The sequence below is a fragment of the Gadus macrocephalus genome, chromosome 23 (genome assembly GCF_031168955.1).
Source record: "Gadus macrocephalus chromosome 23, ASM3116895v1".
NCBI lineage: Eukaryota > Metazoa > Chordata > Actinopteri > Gadiformes > Gadidae > Gadus > Gadus macrocephalus.
Window position 1 is genome coordinate 10730527 of NC_082404.1, and position 26993 is coordinate 10757519.

At 42.7% G+C, this 26993-nt stretch overlaps 2 protein-coding genes across 3 annotated transcripts in view; both read right to left on the reverse strand.

The window, feature by feature from the left end:
• Window positions 1–9932: 9932 nt before the first annotated feature.
• Window positions 9933–14832, reverse strand: LOC132452932 (uncharacterized). Its single transcript, XM_060045768.1, has 6 exons — window positions 14721–14832; window positions 13691–13732; window positions 12546–12718; window positions 11637–11889; window positions 10943–11120; window positions 9933–10539 (listed from the first exon to the last, which is right to left on the reverse strand). Exons 3-6 carry the CDS (start codon window positions 12687–12689, stop codon window positions 9933–9935), a joined length of 1182 nt encoding a protein of 393 aa, XP_059901751.1. The 5' UTR covers window positions 12690–12718; window positions 13691–13732; window positions 14721–14832.
• A 672-nt stretch (window positions 14833–15504) lies between these two features.
• The window catches only part of jcada (junctional cadherin 5 associated a), a 31233-nt gene continuing 19744 nt past the window's right edge, over window positions 15505–26993 (reverse strand). For both annotated transcript variants that reach the window (XM_060045854.1, XM_060045853.1), the window contains exons 3-5: window positions 23931–24842; window positions 18163–22367; window positions 15505–17927 (exon numbers count right to left, since the gene is read on the reverse strand). In XM_060045854.1, coding sequence (XP_059901837.1) covers window positions 17893–17927; window positions 18163–22367; window positions 23931–24842 — 5152 coding nt within the window. In that variant the 3' untranslated portion in view covers window positions 15505–17892. The remainder of the gene's footprint in view (window positions 17928–18162; window positions 22368–23930; window positions 24843–26993) is intronic.

Consider the following 26993-nt stretch of genomic DNA (forward strand, 5'->3'; position numbering starts at 1 on the left):
AATCAAAAACGACAGTGTTACCCCTTATGGTTTTTTCATGACGACCAATAAAAAACAACAGTGTTTCCCCTTATATTTTATTTGATAAAGACAACACTGTTACCCCTTATGTTTTTTTTCATGACGACCAATAAAAAACAACAGTGTTACCCCTTATGTTTTTTTTCATGACGACCAATAAAAAACAACAGTGTTACCCCTTATGTCTTTTTTCATGACGACCAATAAAAAACAACAGTGTTACCCCTTATGTTTTTTTTCATGACAACCAATAAAAAACAACAGTGTTACCCCTTGTGTTTTTTTCATGACGAGCAATAAAAAACGACAGTGTTACCCCTTGTTTTTTTTCATGACGACCAATAAAAAACAACAATGTTACCCCTATGTCTTTTTTCATGACGACCAATAAAAAACAACAGTGTTACCCCTTATGTTTTTTTTCATGACGACCAATAAAAAACAACAGTGTTACCCCTTATGTTTTTTTTCATGACGACCAATAAAAAACAACAGTGTTACCCCTTATGTTTTTTTTCATGACGACCAATAAAAAACGACAGTGTTACCCCTTATGGTTTTTTCATGACGACTGATAAAAAAATGACAGTGTTACCCCTTGTATTTTATTTGACAAAGACAACACTGTTACCCCTTATGTTTTTTTTCATGACGACCAATAAAAAACAACAGTGTTACCCCTTATGTCTTTTTTCATGACGACCAATAAAAAACAACAGTGTTACCCCTTGTGTTTTTTTTCATGACAACCAATAAAAAACAACAGTGTTACCCCTTGTGTTTTTTTCATGACGAGCAATAAAAAACGACAGTGTTACCCCTTGTTTTTTTTCATGACGACCAATAAAAAACAACAATGTTACCCCTATGTCTTTTTTCATGACGACCAATAAAAAACAACAGTGTTACCCCTTATGTTTTTTTTCATGATGACCAATAAAAAACAACAGTGTTACCCCTTATGTTTTTTTTCATGACGACCAATAAAAAACAACAGTGTTACCCCTTATGTTTTTTTTCATGACGACCAATAAAAAACGACAGTGTTACCCCTTATGGTTTTTTCATGACGACTGATAAAAAAATGACAGTGTTACCCCTTGTATTTTATTTGACAAAGACAACACTGTTACCCCTTATGTTTTTTTTCATGACGACCAATAAAAAACAACAGTGTTACCCCTTATGTTTTTTTTCATGACGACCAATAAAAAACAACAGTGTTACCCCTTATGTCTTTTTTCATGACGACCAATAAAAAACAACAGTGTTACCCCTTTTTTTTTTTTCATGACGACCAATAAAAAACAACGGTGTTACCCCTTATGTTTTTTTTCATGACGAACAATAAAAAACAACAGTGTTACCCCTTATGTCTTTTTTCATGACGACCAATAAAAAACAACAGTGTTACCCCTTATGTTTTTTTTCATGACGACCAATAAAAAACGACAGTGTTACCCCTTATGGTTTTTTCATGACGACTGATAAAAAAATGACAGTGTTACCCCTTATATTTTATTTGACAAAGACAACACTGTTACCACTTATGTTTTTTTTCATGACGACCAATAAAAAACAACAGTGTTACCCCTTATGGTTTTTTCATGACGACTGATAAAAAAATGACAGTGTTACCCCTTATATTTTATTTGACAAAGACAACACTGTTACCACTTATGTTTTTTTTCATGACGACCAATAAAAAACGACAGTGTTACCCCTTATGTTTTTTTCATGACGACTGATAAAAAAATGACAGTGTTACCCCTTATATTTTATTTGACAAAGACAACACTGTTACCACTTATGTTTTTTTTTCATGACGACCAATAAAAAACAACAGCGTTACCCCTTATGTTTTTTTTTATGACGACCAATAAAAAAACAGCGTTACCCCTTATGTTTTTTTTCATGACGACCAATAAAAAACAAGTGTTACCCCTTATATTTTTTTTCATGACGACCAATAAAAAACAACAGTGTTACCCCTTATGTTTTTTTTCATGACGACCAATATAACACAACAGTGTTACCCCTTATGTTTTTTTTCATGACGACCAATAAAAAACAACAGTGTTACCCCTTATGGTTTTTTTCATGACGACCAATAAAAAACAACAGTGTTACCCCTCATGGTTTTATCATGACGACTGATAAAAAATGACAGGGTTACCCCTTATATTTTATTTAACAAAGACAACACTGTTACCCCTTATGTTTTTTTTCATGACGACCAATAAAAAACAACAGTTACCCCTTATGGTTTTTTTCATGACGACCAAAGAAAAATGACAGTGTCACCCCTCATGTTACATTTGATAAAAACGACAGTGTTACCCCATGTTTTAATTGATAAATATCGACAGTTATTTATCGACAGTTACTTATGTTTTTTTCATGACGACCGATATAAAACGACAGTGTTACCCCTTATGTTTCATTTGATAAAAACGACAGTGTTACCCCTCATGTTTCATTTGATTTAAACGACAGTGTTACCCCTTGTGTTTTTTTTCACGACGACCTAAGAAAAACAACAGTGTTACCCCTTATGTTTTTTTTCATGACGACCAATAAAAAACAACAGTGTTTCGTTACCCAGGGATGTGGGAAGTGGGGGTGCTTAGGATGCTGCAGCACCCCCCCCTGGCGGCCCCTGGCTGTAACAACCTATTAAAAAGTTTTCTGAACAAATCAATATTGATTTGAACTGTCCATAGCTGAATATGGTACTATGCTGATTTTACATAAGCATGTTGGTGTTCAACATCTGTTGTAGTCAACATTCTAAAACTGGTGTAAAATGTTGCTGCCATATTAATAGACACGTTGAATGTTATCGTTTTGATTCTTGAATCCCGCACGTAAACTGGTTGGCAAAAAAAGAGGAAAGACGGACGGTTCACTTGACGGAGAAACCGTCACTTTCCTCATATCAGACAACTCGTAACTCCTGATGAAAATGAAGGCTTTCTTTTATTTTCACTTTCCTTTGTAAACCTTTAGAAATAACCTCCTGAATCCTTGTTATAACGCTGTGTATAATCCCGGACCGCAACAGCTCGTCGGCATGTTGTTAGTGTGTGAAATTCAGCACAGTATCAGCCGAGTTTACTCTAATTTCCACATTGTTTACTTGCTAACGTTTGTGAATAACAGTGGCTAGTTTGCAGAACTCTTTTTACACACCAGTAGTGTTTATCAGAGCGGAGCCCTGAATGTGACGTCAACCGTCATCTCGTCTCTGTAAACAATGGATGTTGCGCAGCATTTATTATGACGTCATTATATAGACTCTCTCTCAGCACCCCCCCCCCTCGGACTGACTTCCCGCGTCCCAAGGGGCTCATCCGTGCGGGATCTATGGCTGTTCAATGGGACTCAGCTCCCAGTTCCTCTAACGGTCTTCAATTCAAGGAAAAATTATTTATTTTTAATAACAATACAGAAAATTCAGGAAAAAAGTTGTTGAAATCATTGTACACTGAACAAAGTGAAATCATGAAATTAATCCAACGCGTGTTTAACAAACACTATATGTAGCTTACGCTTTTTATTGGTCTTACGCTTTATTTTCGTACAAACTTTGCTAAATTGTGAGAAAATAAATAAGAGACTGACCACATTTTGGTGTTTCAGGACTCACTTTCTTTCTCAAGGATTCTCCTTGTTTCCTGGTTTACGTTTCAAACACTAGTCCTTTCTCTAAATTTTCTATGATAAAAAAAAAAAAAGAATTATGAAGATGAGATGTAGTCGAAGCCTCTATAGTGCTTTTTATTCAGTGAACCCCCAAACTTAAAGTGTAAATTGATCCTCTGCTGAACACAGAGAACATTCAGTGAACCCGCTGAGTCGTTATTAACCAAAGGCCTCTTGCTAATTTTTAGTAGGACACATTATTGTATAGTGATGAAAGTAAAGTCCCCCCCCTTCCCTTAGAATTTTTAGAATAAAAAGTGCAATGGAGACATACTGACAGGACTTGAACTCCAGGGCCTAGAGTTGTGTGCTCTCTCCGCTGCACCACGGAGTCACAGGCCTGGGTATAGTTGAAAGTTATACTTGACTCTATGAATAACTTCACATTGTTAGGCTCATGAAATCGTCTGGTTCCCGTGGAGACCACCCAAAGTAGGGCTTTTACATGATTTGATGTCATAGAGAGGTTACATATGACTTTAATCTTCAGACTTCACTCTGTCAATCATGGTCTGAATGATGTTTGTCACTCAGACCACATGACAACGCTCAGGCCGAATGTGCCAGGAATTGAACCCCGGTCTCGAGCGCTGCCATCCAAGAGCACTCTCCGCTGCACCGTCGAGACACTACTAAGTGGCCGGAGGTTGACTTAAAACTCACATGACATTGTTCGGCTTCTAACTCGACATCCAGCTCCAGTGAAGACCTATCGTGGCAGGACTCCAGGGGTCGCTATAAACAGCTGTATCTGCTGCACCCTTGTGACAAGATTTGATGTAACATCACACAATGTTGTTAGATTTACAAAAAACTTTCGACTTTTTAGCTAAAAAACAAAAATACAAAGCGTTTTCAAAGTTGCGCCCCGAGCTTAACAGGGCTAAAAAGAACCATAGGACCTATGAGCCCTTCATAATGGGTTCTGATTGGTTCTGATTGGTTGAGGGTTAGGGTTATAGTTATCGGTAGAAGTGTTAAACAAGAGATAGACTGTTCTCTTCGTCGACTGAATATGAGAGGTGGGATGGAGTCTAATGGGCACAGGAATAAACAGCAACACTCAAGTCACTTCCCATATAGTCTATCAAAATGTATAGCTTTTTATTTGAATTTACTGAATGACGACGATAGGTAATGGAACTGACAAAGATTGAAAATACATTCTTTTTTTATGGATACAGTGCAGTAATATGCTGTTATTGTTGGTCGGGATAATGCCGATAATGATAATGATAATGCCGTATGAACAATTGCATGATAATTAGATGTTTGACTAGTAAAAAAATGTTTAAAGTTAAAAATCAACAAAAAAAAAGTATGAATCAACTTTAAAACAAGTTGCTCGACTTTCACTTGCCATGTGCATAATTTATATAGGCCTACCTGAAAACCAAAAAAATCTAACTAAACGCCTGTTTTTACTTGTAAACATGGAAGAAATCCATCTTTCACTTTCAACAACAATGATTACAAACCAAGTGTTTCATTGATTTTTTTGGGGTACCATTTAGATGTAGATAGTGGAATCTAATAGAAGGGTGTTAACCTGCATTATGTAGGCTGATTATTATCAGCAGGCTCTCTAGTGATTTGAGTTGTGGCTTCACCATTTTCAGATGACTGTTAATGTCAAAAGGTTTATCAGAACAAATGAAAATGCTTTATCGTGAACAACTCACTGTATGGATTCACTTGTAGACCGGCGTATTATTCTTGAAAACTTTCTAGTTCTGAAATTGTAGATTCTTGTTTGATAGTTATTAGCTCTAGTGGAAAAGTTACATAGTGCAGGTTTAACCATTTCAATATTTGGGCACACTGACTACAAATCCTGAGCCCTGTGATAATTAATGACTATTTCTATATCAGATCATTGTAAATATCAACAGGAGCTTCTGGGGTATGGGGCAACAATTATGATTAGGTATTTGGTTAGGCTCTAACACTCCCCACTATATGTTTAAGTCCTTATCAAGCCATGACTACAGTTAAGTTGCTATTTGCTGAAATGTACTATAGTTTGAGTTTTAATTGGGTTGTTCAAATAATAGTTTGACGACTTCTGTTGCAAATTCTGGATTTGGGGGGAAGGGGTGTTATTGTAATTTAATTATGATTATCCGACACGCCCAGTGCCGCCATGCCATTGGTTAGCCGTACATCTCATGCCAATGACTTCATTTGTAATAGGTGTGGGTTTTAAAATTTCATTTGGATGGGTCTGGAATAGGCAGTGGCGTTTACATGTAAAAAACAGGTGAGGCTAACATTTTCTATTCTTTTAAATGACGAACCAGTGTTCGTGACGACACCCGTTTATTTTCACAGTCGTGGCGATCTTTGCAGACGTTGACTCCGCCTGCTCCCGGCTATCCTGCACAACACAGGACTGTATGTAAAAATCTAGTACAACATCTGACCTGTGAAGGGCAGTCATACGCTAAACAGCGTCAAAGCTGCCGAAATCATTCAACAAAAATGGTAGACCCCAATATATATTATATATAACATCTCATTGTTATATATATATATCTTTTTTTTTTGTTGGTCCACACACGGCAATTGTTCAGGCTGTATAAGCTACTTTGCATGCTGCAGCCAGAAAATTACCCTTTTTTTTATTGCTAGATAGCACAGTTGGATTCTCAGCAAGCTGAAATAAATTGTCATAATACACACTGAATTATTTCCGAATCGAACACATCGATAATATAATAATTTCTATAACGCTAATATTCTGTACTGTATGGTGTTCTCTATAGTTCCACAGGGTGGCGTAGTAGAGCCTCTTTCTACCTTAAAATGAATCGGCGATTCTTTGATTATGCCTAATTACGGTAGGTTGCATTTGGAATAACTGGTGAGGTCTGCTTTATATTTATTATTGCAAAGGCGATTTTTTTTTACTTATTGCCTCCAGTAGCTTTATTTTACAGTTGGGGGAATATTTAAATATTGTTATGCATTATTTCCAGGCCTTATCTTAAAGGCACCCAGTGCAACTTTCGAGGGTTAAAAATAAACATTCAATTTCTAGTCTTTTTTACACGTAGTAAGTTTCAATAACTCCATACCATTACATACCGACATTCAAGCAGCAAAGATGAGACGTCGTTGTGGTGTGAGAACTGATAGAAAATCGATAACAACAATGCCGCCATTTTCTTTATTTTTTGTAACCTACAATAAATAAAGCAGGCTTCCAGGCAATGGAAAAATGGCTTCTCCCCACCGGCGATTGTTGTTGTTTACGATTTTCTATCAGTTCTCACCACACAACGACGTCTCATCTTTGCTCCATGAATGTCGATATGTAATGGTATGGAGTTATTGAAACTTACGTGTAAAAAAGACTAGAAATTGAATGTTTCTTTTTCATTGAATGTTTACATAAAGTTGCACTGGGTGCCTTTAACGTAAACTATGCAACCATGGTAAAAAAAAAGATGGTTTCAATGAACACAATGTTTATCTAGTGTTAGTTTAAACAAAATTAGGAGTAAATGACTAAGTAGTTTTAAGTTTTAACAACTTAAAACAAACATTCTTTATTCTGCGAATAGTGTATAAAGCTAGAGGGCAATTTAATCGAAATGATAAACCTTTAATAAGATTGGATAAAGATTATTCAAACATGTTCCACATTTAGAACGCATTCAGGAAAATGTTCACATATTACATAGTGGTGATCTAGCAGCTGCCGATAAACATTCAATTAGACTACTTTATTCATCACAAACTGGAATACAGCAAGTGCAAGCCAGTCATGGGCATTAAAAAAAAACATAGAAAATCGAAAAATGTAAATACATAAGTAAAAGAAAGTTAAATAAAATAAAAATTGATAAAAAATTTTTTTTTTGCAATTTAAGATTAAGCAGAAAACTAGAGCAAACATAAAAGTCTTCAATCTTGGAAGAAATGTAAATGTACATTTGTACACAGTGCTAAAGAAACAAAAAAAAAAGATAAAACAAAAAACAATTAAACAAGTAACAATCATATTTTTGAGACAACCATGATAACAGTAAAATAGTAATAACTAGAAAATGCATTTCCTGCAGAAAATGCAGTGAGTTCAAAAGTCTAAATGATGTAACATGCAAACCATTTAAGAAATGTAAATAGTTGGAAACAAATAAAGTGCAGCAGAATGAAAAGCGCAAAGCATTGCTAAAAATGCTGAAATGTCGGTGCGTGATTAAAAGTAGCCCAATAGAGCGGGAAAAATTGCCCAATCTGGCAAAACTGCCTGAACGTCCTCCAAAAGTAGCCCAATCCGGCGAGAAAAACCGCCCAATCTTGCAACACTGCTAAACGTCTGCACGATCCAGCGTCAACGTAAATCATTGAGACCAACTGAAATCGATTGAGTTACGATGTCTTAAAAAGTAGGAGTGTCAGAATGGGCAGACATCTTCAATGAAAACAGCTGAAAACAAAGCCGGTAGGAAACTAAAACAGATTCTGAAGAAATTTTAAATTATATCGAAATTCCCTTTAGATATTATTGATAATGCAAGTTAGTTACGTCTTAAACAGATGAAGTACCAGAGTAGGGAGGCCTCCCATATTAAAAAAAGACAGTATTTTAAAAGTAGATTATCTTAGAAAGTATAAAATACTTTAAAATAAGCTATTCTGAAAGTTTAAAACCTAAAACTCTAGGTGAAAAAATTGAGGAAGGAGATAGGTCCCAGAGTTTGTGGAGAATAATAAAGAGGAAAGAAGGAAAGAATAAAACTTATAAAGAACTTATGAAGAACTTATGAATAGTTGAGCGCTGCATGCAGCACTCACCTATGACAGTATGATGATAATGTTGGCTAGACGTTGCCACAATGCAAAGAATCAATGTCCAATCATGATCAAAAGACTAAAATATGAAATAAAGAGGAGGTAAAAGAAAGGTTAAACAGAATTAAAGGCAATAGAGTAGTGATGAGGTTTAAGATTTGATTTAAAAAAAGATACAGAGGGGGACAATTTAAGAAGATCGTAAAGGTCTAGGATGCTTACGTAGTGGAAGTAAATCAGTTAAATATTTTTGACCCTAAACCATGTAGAGATTTATAGGTAAGCATCTTGATTTTAAAATCAATTCTCTGACATTCAGAGAATTAAATCACCAATGTAGTGATTTAAGGCGAGACACGGCAGGTGAATAGGATTTTTTTTAACTTACAAATATCTTTATGAAACTTTACCGGTTGATTAACCACATGATTAGAAGATGAAAATGCATTGGAAGTTTTCTGTAATTGTATGTTAAGATATGCTAATCAGGCTATATCTAATAAAATATGCGCAAATGTGTATATTTTGATACGAAAAATCGGACCATTGGAAAAAGCCAGGCTTAAAATTATTTTTTCATGTTGTTTCTATATTAAATAGAAAAATATTTACAAAAGGGGATTATAGATATCTCCTTTCGTTATCCAGTTAATCTGAAAATACTGCCAATGCCTTAAAAAATGTATTGCCGCCCTATTTTTATGTATAAAATGTCATGTAAATCAGGCCAAGAATGATATATCAAATCCCACGGTAACAATCTTCATATAGTAGCTGAGAATAAGATTCTAAAGTTTGGTGCATGTAGGTGCTACAGAAGTGGAGATTCCTTGCTTGGCGTGCGAGGAAAAACTCATTTTGAGAAAACGGCCTTTAAATATTCTTATGGCAAAAGCTAACCAGGAAGCTTTCCGACAAGCTCGTCTTGTCGGAAATCGAGTCCAGCCAATCAGATATCAGTTTTATGTTGTGCAGCAGATCGAGTGCTTTCCAACGATACCACGGAACACATATGACAGAGACCGGTTGTAATATGTGTAAAATTGAAAAATTTTACAATTAAATTTTTAAAAAAATATTTGAAAATATTCTGTAAAATTCAGAGGCGGAAGTTGACAAACTATAACAAAACAATCACCTAAATGTTTTGTTTTGACTTTTTTTTTTCTTTTGTGTGAAACATTACATGTTAGTGGTGCAAAATAGCCCAAAATATCAAAATTGACCAGTGACTGAAAAATCGATGATTTTGCCTGCCGTGTCTCGCCTTAAGAATTGTTGTAATACGTTCAAATTTTGGGGTATTTGTTAGAACTCTAGGAGCAGCATTCTGAACAATTCTTTTTTACAAAATAAACCTGAGAATGGTTGGAGAAAATGCCAGATAAATGGATTTTCCCCCATCCCTAACAAACAATATGAGTAGCCCTGCACTGAGAGGCATCAGGGCTCGCTCTGGACACAGAGATGACAATATTGTTGCTTAAGGTGACTTTAAGAAAGCAGACTTCTTTCAGGGCTATCTCCAATTTGTCGATGGTGTCGCAGCCCTCGTCCATTGCCTCCTTCAGCAGGTTCCTGACATGGTCATCTGTCAGCTCCAAGAACTGGTCAGACTCCCTGACAAACACCTTCCCATTCAGAACCCGTTTTAAAGCCGCCTTGCCGTACTTCATATCGCAGAGCCCACAGTCCACGTACTGGCTAGGGGGGAGGTCCTCCAGCAGGTGGTCCCGTGGGCAGGAGAACTTTTCCTTCAGACGGACGCCGAGGATCTCCATGGTGATGGTCCTCAGGGGGGGTTGCGGATCGTAAGGTGGAAAAGGGGTGCTCGTCTGGGTGGACTGGATGTTAGAGGGGACATTCACATTGGTCACCGAGGTGACCAATGGTACGCCGAAGTGCGGGTTACCTGTGAACAGCCGATCGTCCAGAACCTTGACCCTGGAGGAGTCTGTGAAGAGTATACTATCCGACCAGCCCCTTTTCAGTCTCTCCAGGACAACAAGACTCCTAAAAGACACAACATTAGCATCTGTTATCATCACACCCCCAATGATAAAACACACACACACTAAATTCCCACTATGGTCTGGTAGTCTGGTAGATGGCTTTCTATAGAGCCATCGTTTTGTCTATATACCTACACAACAGGTGAATTACATAGTAGGAGAAGGCAGAGCTCCGGTGTGAAGGTTCCGCAGAAAACTGACTTTCAGGAGTGGAAACTGACCCTTTTTTTTTTGCAGTTTCTAGACCAATCAAAAAAAGCCTTTCTTGACCACAAACGGAAATACATTGTGGTGTCATAAAACTATAATCCCTGCATATTCTCAATGTTTGTCATGTTCATTTTCTTATCAAGTTTACATTTTGTAAGCCAGTGTTGTGCTATGCGGCAGGTATGCGTGTTTACTTGTTTTTTTCCATGTTGATGAATTCTTGTCGTAGTCCAGTGTTGAAGACCATGACAACCCAGGTCTGGTCTTTGATCCTCATGTTGGTTTTGAAGAACTGGGACTTCTTATTCTGGATGAGCTCTGAGACCTGCTGAAGGTAGCCTTGCAGAGAAATCGGCCCCTTTCTGGTTGAGCCTAATAATACAATAAATAAATACAAACAATAATAAAAATAAATAATTAAATTCATCACAATTTATTGCAAGAACTCAAAAGGTCTTGTATGGTTTTGATTTACGTTATGCTTTGTTACATTGAAGATACTCATAACAGAATATCTAACAAGAAATTAAAACAGTGATTGTGTTTACATTGTGTTTACATGCACTTCTCGATCTGATACTTTTTTTTTTTAAGATGATTTTTTAAGATGATCGTTGCGACTGCGAGACTTTCTCCCATCAAGGTTTTTCAAGATGATTAGATCTTGGAAACATAAAAGGCTTCTACTAGACAGTCTGAAAGCATGTTGATTGTGTAATGGGTGTGACTTGATTATCTGGCCAAACTTATTCAGACCTAAATTTGGGTTACGCTGTTTGCGTAACATGACATCGGATGAAGTCTGACTGTACAGTCAGACTTTGGTTTTCACATGGCTGTTTCTAGTGTTCATGTAGCACCTACAAGAAGGGTTGGTCTGGGGCAAACCTTGGGTCTGTAAACGTCTGGCTCCTAACCCTCGTGAAGGTCCCGCTCTCTTGGCTGAGTTTGGGATTTGAGGACTAAGAGGTGGAGATGGGGACGCGGGGTCCAGCGGGTTGAAGTCAATTTCAGTGAGCCGGGGGAAGGTCTTCTTCACCTCAAGGTTCTCCCGCAGCAGAGAGATAAACACTTTGCATGCACTCTTTCCTTTTTTCAGAACCAGATCCAACAGAGCCTCCAACTTGTTCTCCTTGGCTTTCTAATATACACACACACACACACACACACACACACACACACACACACACACACAATCAAATAAAAACAGTATAACAATATATACACAAATAACCCATACACGCAAATATATAATGTATATATATATACATAGACACTGTATATATATATATATACATAGATATGTATATATATATACATAGACACTTAACCGTTGCTTAACCGTTGCTATAACACGCTCATTGGGGTGTATCTAGTAGCTAAATATTTTAAACTGCCAAAAAGAACACGTGCATACAGCTGGTAGGTTCCAAAAATAGACATACGTTTGCATAGATCAATTAAATATTTTAATCGCCTTACAGCCCGAATATATATTGTGGCGATCATTGCCGTGGTCGCCTTGACCGGGTGCTACAAAGGATCCTGGGAGGGTCGGGGGAAGAGACACTGCCACCAAGGCAGTCGTGGTTGCGAGTAATATGATGCGTGTTTTGTGTCTTTGTGTGTGTTAAATAAAGGCAACTCTCGGGGTTGTGTGGTGTAGGGAGCACGAGAGTTGCAACCTCCTTTGACCTGGGCTCCGGGCTGGTTCCTCTTTTGCAGTCGCCACAATATGTATATGTAAAGGGTGGACGGAGGTAGAGGGGGGAGAGAGGGATGAAAAGGGAGCTGTACCAAGTTTCTGGTCTCCCTGTCCGGTAGGTCGTATTTCTCATGGAATACTTCCAGTATCAAATCATGGTCGTAGAGAATATCAGCCAATAGCACCCGGTTTCTCTTGACAAACTTAACATGGTCTGGCGCACAATATGTATTCATCCTGATCTGCTAGGTGACAGGAGGGGTTTCTGAAAGATGAGAAGAGTCAAGTGCACACACAGACACACACACACGCACAGATTAGTTATTTTAATAACGGGTTTTCAACATTTTCATGTAATTACTCAGTAATAAACACACATTGCACATAGATAATAAAAATATATATATATTTTAATAATAATTTCATTATCACGTAAATCTTTTTAGTTTTATAAATCACGAGGAGGCGATGCCTCCGTTGCCTCTCGGAACCGTCCCTTATTGACATCTGCCATGTTTGGTTCGAACCAAACCAAAAAAATCGCTGGTGCGGATCTTTTCAGCTGGTGTGAATATAAATCATATACGCCTCTTTGGACGTTAAAGGGACCCGCTCGGCCGCGCGCATTATGGGAATTATTGTTTGAAGTGTTAACTTCAAGATTAGTAGCACATTGTCGGTCCGTCGGGTTAAAATGAGTCGTAGCTCAACATGGAGCAAAGAGGAGACGGAACGTCTATTGGATATTTGGGTCCGATATCCAATGGACGTTCCGTCTATTGGATAGACGTTCCGTCTCCTCTTTGCTCCACGTTAAGCCACGACTTCAACTGTAGTTGATCTAACAAAACCCAGAAATGTCTTTCCTCTTACACACACACACACACACACACACACACACACACACACACACACACACACACACACACACACACACACACACACACACACACACACACACACACACACACACACACACACACACACACACACACACACACACACACACACACCGCGAAATGTCCGTGTAACGGCCACCATTTTGGGCCGTCGAAGTTAACTGGCGATCAAAATGTTTGGCAGCAAAACATCGACTGGACACAAACTTTGAAACCTAAAATATGCGTCGTATTTATCTTGGCATTGTTCATTAATAGCCAATCACATAATTATTTGCCTATGCAATTACAGTAAGTGTTTTGTACCATTAATATTATTGCATAGCACAACTGTTTACCTTTTAAACTGGCGCCATTCTGTTCATACTTCTCTTCTTCTTCTTCTTCTTGGGGTTTTTCGGCGGTTGGCATCCACAACTTGGTGCATTACCGCCCTCTTCTGATCCAGTTAATGAATCAAAAACAAAAATATCCAAACACTCACTCATTCACACCTTCTTTCTACTCTATATCCTACCATATAACCCTGTTTCTCTCAAAAAGCCAAACAATACTTTTATACAATTCCTCTTCATTAAACTTAAAAATATTTTCCAAAGTATACTCCTGCATACCCAATTCTCTCAATTGATTTTTCATACTTTCCCTCTCCATCCCATAACCACTACAGTTCATTAAAACATGTTCCACTGTCTCCTCTACCTGGCACCCCTCACATAATCCAGTGGGGTGTTTTCCTATCAAATTCTTTGTTTTATTTAGTGCACTGTGCCCCAACCTTACCTAATCAAAATTTGTTCATCCTTCCTCTGACCACTATACCTTATTTTAACATTAACACTTTTTTGAATATTATATAAATCTCTCCCTTTCTCCTCACTGTCCCATTTGTCTTGCCACATCTTGTTAACTTTTCCCCATATCAGGCTTTTAACTTCTGCCTTACTTAAACTGATATTCATTTCTACTTTTTCCTTCTCCAATGCCTTCTTCGCCATCTTATCGGCTTTCTCATTTCCCTTCACCCCTACATGAGCTGGAACCCATAAAAAATGTATTTCCCTCCCCTGCTGAACGATTCTCGTAATCGACTGTAGAACTTCATACAACAAACCTTGGCGACTACTTGAATAAAAAGACCTCATACTTGCCAAAACTGATGCTGAATCTGTACAGATCACAATTTTTCCAACTGAACTTGATTCCACCCATTTTAAAGCGACCAGCACCCCCAACATCTCCACTGTATAAACGCTTAAATTATCTGATGTTCTTCTATTAAACTATATTCTTTTTGATGGAACAACTACTCCAAACCCTGTCGCTCCTGTCTCAGGTTGTTTGGCCTGTTCATACTTTCTCTTTGACGCTTTTATGTTCAAATTTAGAGGGCGCATGGTACAGCCAATAATGTCTGCGGAAGGCAAGAATACAAGTTACGCCCCCTTTTTCTTAAAGGCGTATACACCTCATAGTTCTAATGAATTATAGCTTTCATATCTCAAATATTATAACTACCAAGATTGAAAGACTTTGAAGAATAAGATATGACGTTGTACGGAAGGGGATTAGTTCTCCTCCGGCTAAATTGTCAAAATTATGAAGACAATCTCAGAAGAATAATACATTGGGGGGATAAAAATAATCAAGAGAAATCAATTCTGGAAAAATGAATTTCGACGTGAACCAAGAGTTAGACAATCAAACATAAATAGACAAGTTTTGTAGACCCTTCTATACTTCTCTGAAAATGTGTTCCAGTTCACCACAGCCGAGGACAAAAGAACAAAAGGGTTTATGTGTGAAACGTAGGTTCAGATTAAATCTATTTTTAATGTGACATTTTCTGGTCACAGGTAGGTTTCCTCATTATTAATTGTAACTCACTGTCAAGTTGCGCACACACACACACACACACACACACACACACACACACACACACACACACACACACACACACACACATACACACACTTATTTACTTACCTATTGACAGCCATTATATCAAAAACGAGGGTAAGGTAGCTCCCAAATCTGTATCTTGGTTTGGTCCCTCTAAGTGCACGTCAGTGTGGACTCCATACCCCCCCCCCCCCCCCCCCCAAACATGAACAAATCTGACTGAACAGACTCAATAAAACCAAGGCAAACATTTTACATGCAAAGACTTTCATTTATTAATAGTCTTCAGTAATTTACAACAGTAAAACACATCGGCCTGCATTCATGATCAACCTCAAAGATTGCATCATAAATAGAGACCAATTGGTTACTCAAAAACAACTCCCTTTAGACAACAATCTAAAAAATACCTTGTTCTGTTAAATATGTTGCTTCATTTTGGAAAATAAAATAGGCATTATATGAAATATAACTTGCTTATCAGCTAAACTGTATCGTACCAAATGCAATTATATGCAAATGCACCATTTGCTCTCATATGTCTTATGCATTTCATGCAACAAAAAAAAAAATCGATGTTTGATCATACACAAAAAACTTTACAGACTTGGGTATGAAAATAGAAAATATCAAAGCAAGATGTGCACCAATAGTTTATGTACAAATAACTTTCAGTACAAAAACATCTATGTGAATGGCCATGTAACGTTAGACTACCTGATGTACAGAGGTACAGGTACACGGTCGATAACAGGACGATAAGCAGACCGTTCAACGTTCAACTAAAGTCAAAGCTACTCTCATCACATGACTAGTATCAGATCCACCAAGTTCAACACCAAATACAGACACATTATGATGACTCAAGACGTGACAAAGTTTTGCGAGTGATATGGTCATACAAGCTTATTATAATGTGGAAAATCCAGTATTTGCTTTGAATTTAGTGTTAAGCAAGAGAAAATTGATGCCCAATGCATAGTGTATTTTGTTTGGTATGGTATTGAAACTTATCACGTATTGCTAATCCCTTCATATGTATTGCTAATTGAGCTCTACATATGTATCTAAATGACATGGTTCTGCACAGCATGAATATAAAGCATCGTTAGCTTGGTATTCAATATTATTGCCAAAAGAATGCCAAATGATACAAACGGTATATATCTATTCATGAAAGTAAATTGGACTTATAATGTCCATTTTAAATCTGTTAAACTAAAATGTGTACACTGGACCCATTGTATCTTACAAATGAATTCCTCCACAGAACCAGTAGTGTGTACAAGGCACACAGCGATCAACATAGCTACATCTATCGTATCTTGCATAAAGCACTTTTTCAAAAATGATACCTTCTCATAACTCAATCCTGTCCTTGATGTGGTCAAAGAAAATGCACGGTTAAATATAAACTTTTGTTAACAATTTAAAATATATATTTCGTTTTGTACATTTTAATGATTCTTAACAATAAAATATGTTTTGGCTACACGACGTGATTGCAGTGGGGATATAAACTCAATGTGATATAACCTCACTGTGTGTGTGTGTGTGTGTGTGTGTGTGTGTGTGTGTGTGTGTGTGTGTGTGTGTGTGTGTGTGTGTGTGTGTGTGTGTGTGTGTGTGTGTGTGTGTGTGTGTGTGTGTGTGTGTGTGTGTGTGTGTGTGTGTGGTAAAACTGAACAACAGTCAACCAAATTTTATCTGCTACTTCAAGAAATGACCGCGACTAACATAAAGCTAGCAATCATAGGGTTGCAACTTCCCTGACAGCTGTACCAAAATGTACAGCTTTAGAGCGGCCGTTTAAATTGGACTCCGCTCCCCGCACCACAGACCCTCTGCTACGCGGGGCAGTTGTAACAAAAGTTCCCATGCAACAATATTGCTCTTAAGTGAGACGATTCAAAGACCACAGTGTTTCTTGTTCTAACCCACAATCTCTTGGTACATTCTCTATCACACAAGTATAAGAATAAAGAACAGAGGGGGGGAGGGGGGCAGTTATTAATAATACACCCCTAGACTACATTTCCCCAAAATATCTATTTATATCTAAACATCGATAAGAAAATATACATTTCGTCAGCAATGAAAAGTTTGATTCATTTTTTTCTTCATAAATCTTAGACCTCTATGTTATTTACATTTGGTGTAGGTTTAACACTGATTGTAACGCAATACCTCTTTTTTTACCTATTTAATATATATTTTATTTCATTTAATTAGTCTTTTGTGTGAGAAGCAGAAGCACTTTTACATTCATATTCCTGCACTAATGCTCGCTGTGTGGTGGGGATAAATGTCATGCATCAGGCGAAAAATAAGAAAAGGGGAAAAGAAAAGGAACAGAAGAGAATCTGTGTTAAAAACCGGTTGAGATGATAATAAACTTTTTGACATTGCGACTGTATAGGACGGAGGTCGATGGGGTTTGGTAGGGGTATGGAGAATAGATACCGCTGGAACCTTGATTTAGCTGTAGAAAATACTCTTGCAGCATCAGGACAGACACGGTTGGCAGGATTATTGTATTAACAGTACTCGTGAGGGGGGTTGGGGCTTTGTCGTTGGGTAAAAAGCTGTTAACGTAAGCTGGAATCAATTTTCACAGTGGTGAAGGCCACGTCGGAGGTCACACTCTCTCCACTCGACTGGGGTCGTACGAGTCTGCCAACAGAACAGTGTATAAGTAGAGACACGATGTATTATGCATTGTGATACGAGTAATCCTGCCATGCAATTGCGACGCGGTTGAAATATCTTTGAATGAATAGACAGACAATAGAGAATAGCTGTACTTTCAGATAAAACGTGACAACATTGTCACATTGTCACAGTACTGGTATACCGCAACGCAAGCCGGCGAGAGAGACACATTTTTACGGGTGGTCAAGGGTCTCACCTGAGACAGACAGGGCCTCCTTGTCCTCCATGGCGGAGGTCACAGTGCTGAAGCTGAGCGGCAGGGTGATCTCCCTCTTGGGCACGCTGCGCGGTTTGGGCAGCAGCGGCGGCTTCTGGGGTCTGCTGGTTCGCTGCCGAGGCTTGGGCCGCATCGCCTGCTGGTCCGGGCCCGCCGATCCCCGCTCCCCCGGCTCCGGCCGGATCCCGCCCGCCCCGGACTCCCTCCCCCTCGGTTCTGCCTTCTCCTCCCCCGTTTGCCGCGGTTCGGCCACCTCTTCGCTCTGCGATTGGACCGCGTCTTTCTTCCCCTCGGCTTCCTCGGCGGCTCCAAGTGCAATCTCGTTTTTCAACTCGCCTTCATTGATTTGTAGCTCTACTTCGGCATGCTCTTCTAGTGACTTCTCTTCTACGTTGATTTGGGGCTCTACTTCTGCATGCTCTTCTAGAGATTTCTCTTCAAGTGTTTTCTCTTCTACCTTGATTTGGAGCTCTACTTTGGCATGCTCTTCTAGCGTTTTGTCTTCTACGTTGATTTGTAGCTCTACTTCTACACACTTTTCCAGTGTTTTCTCTTCTATTTTTTTCTGTTCTACGTTGATTTGGAGCTCTATTCCTGCATGCTCTTCTAATGCTTTCTCTTCTAGTATTTTCTCTTCTACATTGATTTGGAGCTCTACTTCTGCATGCTCTTCGAGTATTTTCTCTTCTAAATTGATTTGGAGCTCTGTTTCTTCATGCTCTTCTAGTGTTTTCTGTTCTACGTTGATTTGGAGCTCTACTTCTGCATGCTCTTCTAGTGTTTTCTCTTCTAGTATTTTCTCTTCTACATTGATTTGAAGCTCTACTTTGGCATGCTCTTCTCGTGGTTTCTCTTCTAGTGTTTTCTCTTCTACGTTGATTTGATCCGCACACTCTTCTAGTCTTTGCTTTTCTATGTCAATGTGCAGCACTACTTCTGTGTGCTCTCCTTTTCTTTGCTCTTTTTCGTTACTTACTACTTCCTTCCCTACTTCTTTGGGATCCATTCTTAAATTGTGTTTTTTGTGTGCTTTTTCAGCTCGACAGACCAGCACCGCATCGTCCTTTGAATTTCTCTCCTCCTCCTCCTCCTTTTGCTGCCCTTCTGTACTGTCCCATCTCAGCACAGCCTTTTCTCCATCTTCTTCTTGGTTCCCGTCTCTTTCCTCCGTCTCTCCCCCGGACTCCGAGCCTTTGAGACTGAGGCGCCTGATCCGCGACACAGAGTCCCGTTCCTTCAGCCGGGCCATTCGCTCGGTGGCCGACCGGCCCGAAGGCGTGGACGATGAGGAGGCAGAGGAGCTCAGCTTGTCCTGGAGGGACTCGATGAGCTTGGAGGCTGCTCCGCGGTTCCTCTTTTCCGCACCACACGTTGGCAGCTTCTCAACGGGGGTAGCGGGCAAGGACAGGGTCAGCTTGCTCCGGGGGAACTCTGGGATGTTCCCGCTGACGACATCAAGCACAGGCATCTGTTGCTGGTCAAAGCTGCCGTTATTCATCAAGCTGCTGTGGACCTCATCTGGCTTTTCCCTCCATCTTCTTTCGGTGGGCTCCGTATCTGATCCCATCTCCCTGCCCTCCGCCGTCTCCTGCTCCAGGACGGTTGGCGAAGGCTCCTTCACTTCCTCACACTGTACTACCACCTGCTTTGTCTCTCCACGTGCGCTGTGTTTTCCCATCTCCACTGAGACGCTCTTCGTATCCTCGACAGAGTTGTGAGGCGGGTCTTCTTCCTCTCCGTCCCCCCCACCCAAGGCCTCGGCAGGCACCGATATGCCCAGGATCCTGGCGGCCCTCTGCGCCATGGACTCGTTCTCGGGGATGCCTTTTGCGCTTTTCACCTCGTAGAGTGTGCTGAGGTCCACGGTGGGCAGAGCATTGGCCTTCTCCTGGATCAGGAGGTTCTCCAGGTGCTTGTCGGTCACCGTGGCCGTGTTTTTATATCTCAGCGGCTCGGTGATGACAAACCTCTCCTCAAACACGTCGTCCTCAAAAGAGCGTACTGCCTCCCTGTTCAGCCTGGGGGTACGTGGTGACCCCTGGCCCTGACCCCTTGTCGATCGGCCACTTTCACTTCTAGTTCTATACATTCGGACATTCTTCTCACCCCTTGGCTGTGGCAAGTTTTCTTTGGCTTTTCTGTCCGTCTCCTCGTCAGCCTGTAGCTCTCTACTTGAGTTGTGCTTGGAGATGCTGCTGTTTTGAACCAGTGTCGGCCTCCTCTCCTGTGCAGGCTGGCCGAAGTCATGGGGATGGATGGGAGATGGTGATGAGAGGGAGCGTTGGATAGGTTCTCCAGGACCACCTGGCGTCTCTGTGTAAACCGTAAGCCCGACATCCCTCAAAAGGGACTCTTGAGGAACCGGGATGTCCTGTCTGTAGGCCAGTGTTGGGTCGGCCTGAAGGGATAGGGGGGGTTGATGTGGATGGCTGTGGGCTCGGGCGCTCTGAGGCCTGGAAAACGTCCTCCCCGCCTCCCTAAAGTCCCGGTCTGTGGTAGGGCCGCAGGACTCCGATCTAATTCGCCCGCCATTGGGTTTGTTTCCCTGCATGAGTGAAAGACTCATTGGTTCTCGACCAGAATGGGACGTCGGCAATTGAGATTCAGTGGTTCTGAGGCTCTGTGGCGGATGTGACTTTGTGCGCGCTGAAGTGTGATTATGCACGTCATCTAGGCTCACGCTGCACCGCTCCGCATTTGGCCTCTTGCTAATGGTGATTTCCAGCTCCTTGTTGATACATTCCAGCTCCCCTATGGCGTCCCAGGGGCGCCTGTCCACCGGCTTCAGAAGGAATTGACCGAAGGCCACTTGCTCCGCTGCGTCCAGCGGGAGGGAGCCATTCTTTTTCGGGGAGGCTGGCGGCTGGGCACCCTGCTCCTTCTCATCCTTCTGCTCCTTGGATGGGGAGCATGGGGCGGGGTGTGAGGGCGGCGGCGATGGGGGCTGGCTGAGGGTGAGGCTGAGACGGGAAAAGGCGCTGTTGCTAGAAGGGTGGAGGTCCTTCTGGCCTGCCATGGGGTAGCCATAGCAGCTGCTGCCGTCTGTGCCTGCGCTGCTCTCCACGGCTGGGTCTGAGGACGCCCTGCAAGAAGGCTGCCCGTCGGAGGGGGTGCTCTGGGGTTCCACGCTCTTCATGACGGTCGGTGGGGAAGTGGTCTGGGTCTCCTGGTTGCGGTACTGGTTCCCAGGCCAGGAGCCAGCGTAGCACCGCTCTTTGTCTTCGTTGGCCTGGAGGGCCCATGCATCGATGATCTCCTTCCTGAGAGGAGCTCTCTTGTAGTTCCTCAGAGAGGACGGGCTGCTGGTGTGGTACTGGGAGTGGTGGGACCTGATGGCCGTCTCATTCACAGACTGACTGCGCATGTTCTGGTTCTCTGAGTGGCGCACGGTGACGCTGTCCGTGTTGGTGATGGTCAGCCGCGGGATGGTCTCGTTGTTGTTCTGGTCCGCCGCCGTGTCTTTGTTTATGTTAGCCGTAGAGTGAATGGGGACGGACACCAGGCAGAAGATGGTCTCGCTCACCCTCCTCTTACTGTTCCTGTTGCCGTCCGGCCCCGAGTCCGGGACAATCTTCTTGACCTGGGTGATGGTTTCCGTGAAGGCGTGCTCCGAGCTGGAGCCCTGGCGGGATGAGCAGGCTGTCAGAGCCGAGACCTGGAAGACCGAGGAGGGCGAGGGGGGCGGACGATGACTTTTGGGGTATCGGTTGTTGCAGTTTTGGTCTGTTGCTGGGAAGTTGTCTACGGTTTCTTTGTGCAAGTCACTGTGCCACCGGTTGTTGTCATTGTCCAACTTGTGAGAAGACGCCTGGTGGGAGCTCTGTTTGGGCTTGGCGGCAACGAAGGGCCCGAGCGGCGGGGGCAGGAAGGCACTGTCGTCGGGGCCCGTCTCCGGTGCCGTGACACCGGGGAGTTCGTTGCGTATGTGGCGGATCTTGTCCGCGTCCGTCAGGGAGTTGCCGCCCAGGGCTGAGGAGATGTGACGGACGCGGGGGTCGTCGAAGGGGATGTACTGGACCCCGCCGCCGGGGAGCTGTTGGCTGGTGTAGACGGGGTACAGCTGCCTCTGGATGGGGGTGCTCCGCTCCCTCTGGGGGTCGGGCCAGGAGCACGCCGGGTGCACGCCGAACCAGTGGGAGCCGTCCGGGGCCATCTGCATCTGCTGGTACATGTCGCCTCTGTACCTGGGAATCAAGACGACACAGTGTGGGTCTCACAAGCATGTAAACGACAGAGAACACGTGACAGACAGGCCCTGCCTCAGGGGTTCATATAGGAAGACTGTGTGCTCCCCATCAGGAAACATAGATGCCACAGCCTCCACTAACTTCTGATTGTATTTGTAGTGTACGTAGCGCTAATACAACTAATACACTACGTAATTGCAGCTTAAAAGATTTTGTTATCAATATCACTACGATATTCTGAAGCTATCCACTAGTTTTTATGTGCCACTTCCTCCACTTCAGTGTAAGAAAGGATAAGATAATGTTATTCAAATTCTAGGAAAAATCAACAAAGCATTCCACTCCATATGCATCATTAAAGTGTTACAGCAGAAATGGAAATCAGAGACAGTGGCGGGGTTAGACGGATATCCATCTCCGTCCCGACCCAATTCAACTAAAGCAAAGGAAGGAGAGGGGGCCACAGAGTGAGTGAATCTGTTGGATACAAGTCCACCATAAAGCTATGAAACAATCAAAAGCTACAACCATATCCTCCAAACAACAAAGCACCTTATCATGTTCGTTTGAGTTAAAATATGCAAACGAAAATCACCCTTACACAATCCTACCAGCAGCCCTCTAGAACTGGGTATTATCATTAGTAATGTGATTTGATCATGAAAATTAAACATGTACCATTGCTAGCCACCAGTCAGTTGTGTGTCTGTGAGATGTTATGCCTGCCTGCATGGATATGTTAGTATTATCACAAAACCAAAATGTGTAAAGGAAGATTGAATAAGATACACCTAACTAAACAGATCTTTTTTTGCATACCCTGAATAGGTGGACAATAGCACTGGCAAAACATTCAAATTGTAATATTGTTAGGTTAGGAATAGTCAAAGGTTTTGTTTTTTGAGTAGTGGGGGCATATAACTCAGCTGGAACAGCTGGAAATGATAACCTGCAGGATGGTGAACCATGAGGTTATGAGTCAACACTGTCAGTTTTAGTACAGTTTTAAAGGCGATTGCCAAAACAATGTCAGATGTGTTGGGATGCACAATGACCTTTAAACACCTGCTCAGTCCAATCCAGCACCAAATACTATTTGTTGGGCTGTATGCATCTTGTTATGTCCTCTTAGGTTGGATATAACTAACAGCTAAGAACAAAGTTAGGCTTATAGCAGTCTGCTGCCATTGTAGCGTTCCATGACATCTGTAACACGTATACAGCATAGTTTTCATTGTGGCTATTCCTCACGTGTACTATTCAGTACGCTCACACTCACAGGGGTCTCAAGATTGTCTAATGATCCGTTAAACGTTTAATTCAGGCTAGTTAAGGTCAATTTAACATGATATGCAATAAAATAAAAAAAGTCATCATAAGTACCATAAGTCAGATCATGTTATCAAAAGATCAGTAAATACAAAAATACACTATATTTTATATCCTAAATAAATAACGTAAATCATGGCACAAATAGCAAATGACGACATATTACTAAGAAAAGACGCTACTGGGAAAGCTACAAACAATAAAGAATGCACAAAATGAAAGCGCAGTTACCTATAGTCCACAATGATCTCCCCATAGCCTCGCCGACCTCCTCTCATCACGGGGGCTCTCTTGTACGACGGGGGAGGGATGTATCCTGGGGGGCCAGAATCCTGTGCAAAATAGTCGAGCTGTGGGTCCCCGGCCCTGGACAGGGGCAGCGGGGTGCGGTCTCTGCCGTGGGACATCACCGAGTCCCGGCCCGACAGCACCTCGCAGCTCCCCCGGATCTGCTGGTGCACCTCGTAGGAGGGCGGCCGGGGGGGCCGTGTGAAGCGGGCCTTCGGGGTCATGGACAGCTGGTTGGCGCTCGCCGGCCGGCCGTTCTCCGGCCAGCGGGCGGGAGCCCTGTGGAAGTCGTGGGGCGAGGGCGGGTGGCCGTTGAGCCTCCGGTGCGGCTCCAGGCCGGCGGAGGCCACGTCCACGTACTGCGGGCCGTCGGGGAGCAGCATGCGGGGCAGCGACTGGGACTTGGCTTTGGTCCTGGGGTGCGCCCCCAGGCCGTCGGGGGTCCTGGCGTGGAGCCGCTGCTGCTCGTGCGCCCACCGCTCCGCCTCGCTCTCCGAGAGCTGGCGCCCGAACCCCACGGCCGGGCGCCACTCGTCGGTCCCCAGGCTCTGGCACTTCCTCTCGTTGGCCAGCCGCCAGCGGTGCAGCGCCGCCTCCCTCTCGCGGGCGCGGGCCTGGGCCTGGGCCGCCCAGCGCTGCCGCTCCTGGGCCGCCCGCTGCCGCTCGTCGCTGGCCGCCTCCTGGCCCCGGGGCTGCTGCGGCGCCTCGGCCCTGCAGTAGCCGGCCGGCGCCCCCCCTCCGTGGTGCTCTCTGAAGTCGGCGTAGTCCATCAGCACGGTGAAGTCTTGGCCTCTCCGCCGCCAGTAGGCCACGTCTTTAGACTGGGGTTGTGCACCTTTGGGCCCCTCGCAGAACCTGAGGGGAAACGGGCAGGAGGGGAAGTTAGGATCAACGGCGGAATGATTACAATAGTGATGGTTTCATACCATTTGGTTGTCATGTAGAAGGAGAGTTATTTGGTAGTCTATGTTTTAGAACCATTCCCAAATATGTAAAACACAATCAATTAATAACACATGAGACGAGTAGTATAAAAAGGTAGTTAGCTACTAGAGATAATATGCAAGAGAAAAATGTATTTGACACACATTAATTACATGCATAAAATATGCAAAAACACGAAACTAAAACCAACACAGGCACAGGCAGTCCCGAATTGGAGCAAACGACCATGCAACAATCCCACCACTAGATGGCGCCAAACGACCGCGCTTGCAATAGGAAGAGCCATACTAGTCTCTGGGGCAGGATGAAAACATTACACAAGGATACACCGTGGCTGTTCGTCCTCGATGTCCTTCAAGACAACGTCAACATCAACGAGGTGATTTTCAATCCCGTCAGCTTGATGTGCGACGCTTCCTTGGCTCACTGCAACGGCGGCAGTGTCTGTGGGGGTCTCTAAGGACGGAGAGCACATAGCTCGTCCGGGCTCAGCCTTGCTCTAGATTTAGCTGTTTATTCCAGCCTATTTGTACGCTGCCTGGGTGACTGACTGACTGACTGACTGACTGACTGACTGACTGACTGACTGGCGGACTGACAGGCTAAACAAGATGCATGCACATGCGTACGCCTGCGGCCGGCAAGTCTGCCCAGAGTCCTTGACATTTCCATCCATGATCATGATTGGTCAGAGCTGTGTGCTGGGGGTGGGGGGGGAGACCGCGGTGGTGGTGTTTGGGGCTGGGGGGGTGGGGGTGGAAGTTAGCCATGCCAGTCTGTGACGTCCTATGCAGAGGGAAGGGGGTAGGGGGAGGAGCTTCTCAACGAGGGTGAGTTGCCATCATTAGCCTAATTAAGTCTTAGTCCCGGCGCCGAGAGGGACTGCTGAGATCGGCCTGCTCCTTATCTTAAACTTAAAGCTGCCGGGCAAAGTGGATTTGGACGAGTTGGGGGGAGAGAAAGAGGGATCAACAAACAACAGATAGAAATTGAACATATGTCTGAGCAAATTCCCACATTCCCAGAGGAGCGCACTGATAGCGCTCGCGGAGCAGGGACGCAAGTGTGCGGATTAGCCGGTCTCCCGGCGAAGGAAACGGGAAAAATCGTTTTCTTTTTTTTTTTACATTACTCAAGGTCATATGACTATTTTCGGATGCTCTGTCACTGGCTGTCGGCAGAGGAAGATTAGGGCAGAATAAATTGAAAACCCGCCCAAACAAACTGTAAATAAATAGGGGGGAAATCTGACAGGCCTGGCTAATTGCATGGACAACGGAACAGCTGTATTGACTGATATCTCAGCAACAGAACGCACACCATCAGTGCTGGCGTCAGTAGAAAAACAACCTAAACACAGAGGGGGAAAACTGGGAAAGCAATATCATATTTCAACACTCCTTTCCCAGGAGGCCTTCAATTGCATAAATACAGACTGAACTATATATATATAGCCTCATACCCAGTTAAATAAGGTCTATGTGAAGCCTCCATTATTGATGGGCAATGCATTATATAAGGTATTGCCTCCTTGGGAACATGTGACCCAACTGCAAACCTCTGGCTAAACGCCAGTGTTTGTGTGTTTGTGTTTCGCAAGACAGAGGTTTGCCCAATAGCAGCTTCTAGGTCCCTGAGTGGCAAAATATCCATAGCTACAGTATATACACCACATGTACCTCCAAGCCGTTGCCTGACTTTATAGGGTGTAGGGGTTGGTAGTCAACACCATGAGGGATGACATGAGAGCAGGAGGCAGAGGAGGGAGAGTGACCTAAGAAAGCTAGTCAGGGCAGTACTGCTGACTAACAAGAGTCCAATGACGGTCGGCTCACAGGGCGGGGCTGAAAGGTCCGGGGCTAAAGATCCACTGAAACCGTCCTCAAAGATAACACAGTGTTACAATTCATTGTAATACAAACCATTTGAACCATGTAGAATCAGGCAGTGAGTCTGACTCTGTTCCTCTCGCCACGGTTGCACTTAACAGACTTTTTTATCCGAACCTTTCTCTCTCTCATCACACTTTTATGGGGCGGATAATTCCGGGTGCGGTGGGCC